Source organism: Eurypyga helias, unplaced genomic scaffold, assembly GCF_000690775.1.
Source record: "Eurypyga helias isolate BGI_N326 unplaced genomic scaffold, ASM69077v1 scaffold26312, whole genome shotgun sequence".
Lineage (NCBI taxonomy): Eukaryota > Metazoa > Chordata > Aves > Eurypygiformes > Eurypygidae > Eurypyga > Eurypyga helias.
In genome coordinates this window covers 25,424-29,615 of record NW_010238262.1, presented here as the reverse complement: position 1 = coordinate 29,615, position 4,192 = coordinate 25,424, and the positions used below count along the sequence as shown (strand labels likewise).

The following is a 4,192-nucleotide window of genomic DNA, read 5'->3' as shown; positions in this document are numbered from 1 at the left end:
CTGTCAGAGGGGAGATGGCAAATCAAATAAACTCTGGTATGAAAACTGCAGGGTTTTTTTTTGAAGTAGTAGAGGATGCTGTAGGACCAGCACTGATGTGACAGCACTTGTAACAGCACTGTTTCAGTGAAAACGATTGACTAGAGCTGCTTATAAAGACTACAGGGGAATGAGGATTGCTAACTGCTGCCTCTCAATACACAGCTCTTTCATCAAGTGTAAACCACGTAGGACTTCTGCTGGGTGTGCTAAGGTATTCTTAGAGAAGATTTTCAGTGGAAAATGCATTTGTTCCCTTCAAATTAAATATCCTCTGCTCCCGCAGAGTGCAACTCTCAGGACTGGACCCAGGAATATTTAAAGGGTTTACCGGCTGCCTTCCACTTGGCAAACAAGCTCATAAAACTTTACAAGAAAATACATAGAGAGCAGGTGACAAACTAGCTCTTTTGTTTGAAGTTATTAAAAGTAGCCTGTTCATCATGTAGGAAGTAGTTTTGAAGTAATTTTGCTGCATAAACTAATCTGCTGAATCAAAGCGGTCAGATTTCTAGTGGCAGACACCTGAAGGCAGCGCTTATGGTGACCTTTCTCTTACAGGTAACACTGACACTTCTGCTGTCCGGTGTTAAGGCAATCTTGGCGTTTGTTCTTCCTAGGTGGAAAGCCATGGCATAGAGGCATCCTGGGCTGGTGGCGAAAAGGGCAGAGAAGTAATGGATAGAGTTTTTCCATTAGTACCAGACCTACTTTCACCAGGAGGATTATTCTACTTGGTCACAATTAAAGAAAATAATCCAGGTGATTGCTTGCCTTGGGCTCTTAAATGTGCCAAACCAGATTTAACAGTGCATTAATCAAAATGTTGATCACAGCAATGTTCTGTAGGTTATCAGACGAGTAAACAACACAAAGTGGTTGAATCTCACGTGGTGATGGCAACCAACTGAAGATTAACAGCATGTATTGAAGTGCACTTAGGTGTTCTAGATCAGTTTTTGGAAATGCTGCAGACAGCTGGAGCATATCTGCATGCTATGTACAAACCGTGGCATCCCTGCGGGCTCTCGTGCTTCTCGCCTTTCAAGTCTGTGCGTGTGTCTGCTGCACAGAGAGACTTATACGTAACCTGATGCCTCTTGGAATCCTTGTTGTGAACTCTTGCCTTATGCAGCCAGTGTATGGTGAGCTAGGCCAAAAATACAAGCAAATTTTACCAAAACTAAGAAGTACCTAAGCTGGTTTGGAAAAATGGTAGTATGCTGAGCCCAGTAGCTCTGCAAGGCTCCAGTTCCAAAAGGTGACTGTAAATCTTCTGAACTGAATAACCAAGTGAGGCCAACCTTTCCCATGAAAGAGAATGGTAGTGGAAACTTAAAAGGCAAAAGCCATTGGTGAGGAACGTGATCTCTTTCCTTTTGATATGTGTGAAGATCCAGACTTGCTCCTTCTGGCCTAATGCTCAACAGCTATACATTGTCAAGTAGTTTCAAGAAGAAAGATTACTCTTTCACACCTGATTGATTAAGCAGCTTTGTGGAGAAGGAGCTACAAACTTCCGTTTCTCCTACAAATCGTGTTCATAACCGAATTGTTCATTGCTGTTAATATCAAAACACAGAACTTCAGTTAGTAAATTGTAAGCTTCATTTGTTCTTGGTGGAAGACTACTCTGCATTAAAATTACTGTCAGAGGACAGAGTTTACCACCTTTGCTTTACAGCTGATGTAAGGCAGTGCGAATAGATCTGCCAAACAGACAATTTCTGTATAAACTGGGTTGTAACGCTGCACTTTCTATTACAGATGAAATTCTAGAAACGATGAAGAAATGTGGCTTAGAAGGCTCACGGGTGCTTTCCAGGCAAGCAGGACAAGAGGTACTTACTATCCTCAGATTCAGGAAGTCCTGATAACTACTCTGAACCTTCCAACTACTCGGCACGCAGAAAGTTGAACAGAGGGGACTGAAGTTGTCACATCAATTTTTAAGCCAAGATCTTCACCCCCTCAGGGCGTACCCTCACCTCCTGACGACTGCAGCGAAACTGATCATGAGTCTCTACTTGCTGTTACCCTGGATGCGAACCAGCTGCTGTCAAAGGTACAGCTGTCCTCTGGACAGTTGTGGGGCAACTCTGAAATACCCTACGCTGCTGCATTTGCTCTTGAGCACTAAAGACTTCTTTCCCCTCTGTATTTAGGTATTTGTATATTTGTCATTGTGGCTTATTACAACAATGCACTTAATTCTCCCTGTTTTAATAGCTAGTCTATACCTGTATTACCTTCAAATGAAGGCTTGGAATCTGTGTTACACATTTTCATGTGGGATCAGGCACTTTTACCAGTCTAACTTACAGGTGCTGAGTTTGTTTCTGTTGTAAAGAAACAGTGCAGTGTGCTGCTGAACAGAAAGGTGCTGTAAGGGTATCTCAGGAGCTGGGACAAAGGCAAGCTGATTCTCTGCTGAAGTCCTCTGGGCAATGTTCTGCTGCCTTTTATGCCATTTCATAAGGAGGGTACTACCACGGAGATGTAGATGAGAGGAGGAGTTCTCATCCACTGAAAGCCATTAAGGGGGAAAAATAGTACCTAAGATGCTATTAGAAAGGCAATTGCTGGGTAGCTGAAAACAACCCTAAGTAGTGGAATGAAAGTCCTCTCTTAAAATCATTACTCCAAATGGGAAGCTGTTTCCTGACCCCAGACCCTGCAAAGAGCTGTCCTCTGCAGCCCGGTGCCCACAGGAAGTTCTAATGCCGCACTGTGAGACATGTGCTGTGAGGTGAGCATGGCCCCATGAGGAGGGGGTCTTGCTCCCAGAGCCCACAGCACTGTTCCATCAGTGAGTGCCAGCGCCAGAAGGCACACTGCTGCCTTCCACGTGCCTGCACCTCTTTGTTATACCAGAGCCAAGACAAAGGCTCTCCATAAGGCTGTTCCCAGTAGAGAGTTGGCAAGTTGGGGTCTGCTCGACAGGTTCGAGATGGCTCTTTTCAAGCAATACCCAGCTACCCCCAGCTGGCCTCCTAATCAGTGACTGAACGTGCACATAACTCATGTGGAATAACTGGGCTTTTCTGAAACACAGTGATACCACGGAGACAATCTTGGAGTTTCAGTATCCATAATTATGAAAACAACACAGCTTGCTCCTTAATCTGTGTTTTCAGTTAGACCTTCTCCATAGCAGTTTTAAATGCTTTCCATTCTTTCTCAAAGCATGTCAAGAAATTTCTCCTTTGGAAGCCCAGTGTTACCCGATAACTTATGTCTGTATTTTTAACAACAGCTAAAAACTAATTTCTAGAGCTGTCACCTCAAAAAATGGACCAACTTTGAGAAATCACACAATCTTAAAGAAAAAAGTGCTTTGAGGCAGAGCCAATTGATCAAACTGTTGGATGCCTGGTTTATAGTGCATACTATTCATTTCTGAAAGTTTATCACACAGAGGAAGGGACAGCCATCCAGAGAGTACAGGGATGGGCAGACGTAATTTATTTATTCCTCCCCTTTTATTGACTTTTCAAAGAAATCCACCACACATACCACCCAAGTTAGAATATATGCATATGCTCCTGCTGTTAAAAAAAGCATGAAAAAGTATATAAGAACTAAGTATTGTCTGATACATCTCATCAATACTGAGTTCTGATACATCAGTCATGTTCCTTACTACGGTGGCACAGTGGAAGTACAGTGACACAGCACTATCCAGGGATCGTTAATTTGCCAGCTAATGGAGACATTAACTGAGATTCTGAAGACAAGAACTGATCAGTGCGTGTACCTTCTCTTTTAAAGCCAGTCGGCAACAGCTGGGCAGCGTTCTTCACTGCCACGCAGGAATGACTGTACCCTCTCAATTTACTCGGGCTTTTGACTTCTCAGGGGTTTAGGGTGCTGGGTGGCTGAGGTTTCGGGTGTTTTTGGTGTGGGTTTTTTGTGTGGTTTTTGTTTGGTTTTTTGGGTTTTTTTAAATAAGACTGTTAAAGGTGAAAGCTCAGTTCATAGCCATGTTAATTTAGAGCATTCTATGTTTAAATTTATGCTTTAACAGAAGGTTATCCATGTAGCTCCATACCTTAACGTCCAACAGCCACAACATCCTTTTTTCCCCTCTGTAAGAGGAGTTATTATGAACGCACTGTAACCACAAATCAAGTCTTTATACGACCCACGTTAA

At 43.1% G+C, this 4,192-nt stretch overlaps 1 protein-coding gene across 1 annotated transcript in view; it reads left to right on the top strand.

Annotated features, from left to right (window-relative positions):
* The window catches only part of N6AMT1 (N-6 adenine-specific DNA methyltransferase 1 (putative)), a gene marked incomplete at its 5' end in the record, with an annotated part of 3,857 nt that extends 1,907 nt beyond the window's left edge, over positions 1-1,950 (top strand). The window contains 2 exons of the mRNA XM_010147798.1: positions 660-801; positions 1,807-1,950. Coding sequence (XP_010146100.1) covers positions 660-801; positions 1,807-1,913 — 249 coding nt within the window. The remainder of the gene's footprint in view (positions 1-659; positions 802-1,806) is intronic.
* Between the last annotated feature and the right edge of the window lie 2,242 nt (positions 1,951-4,192).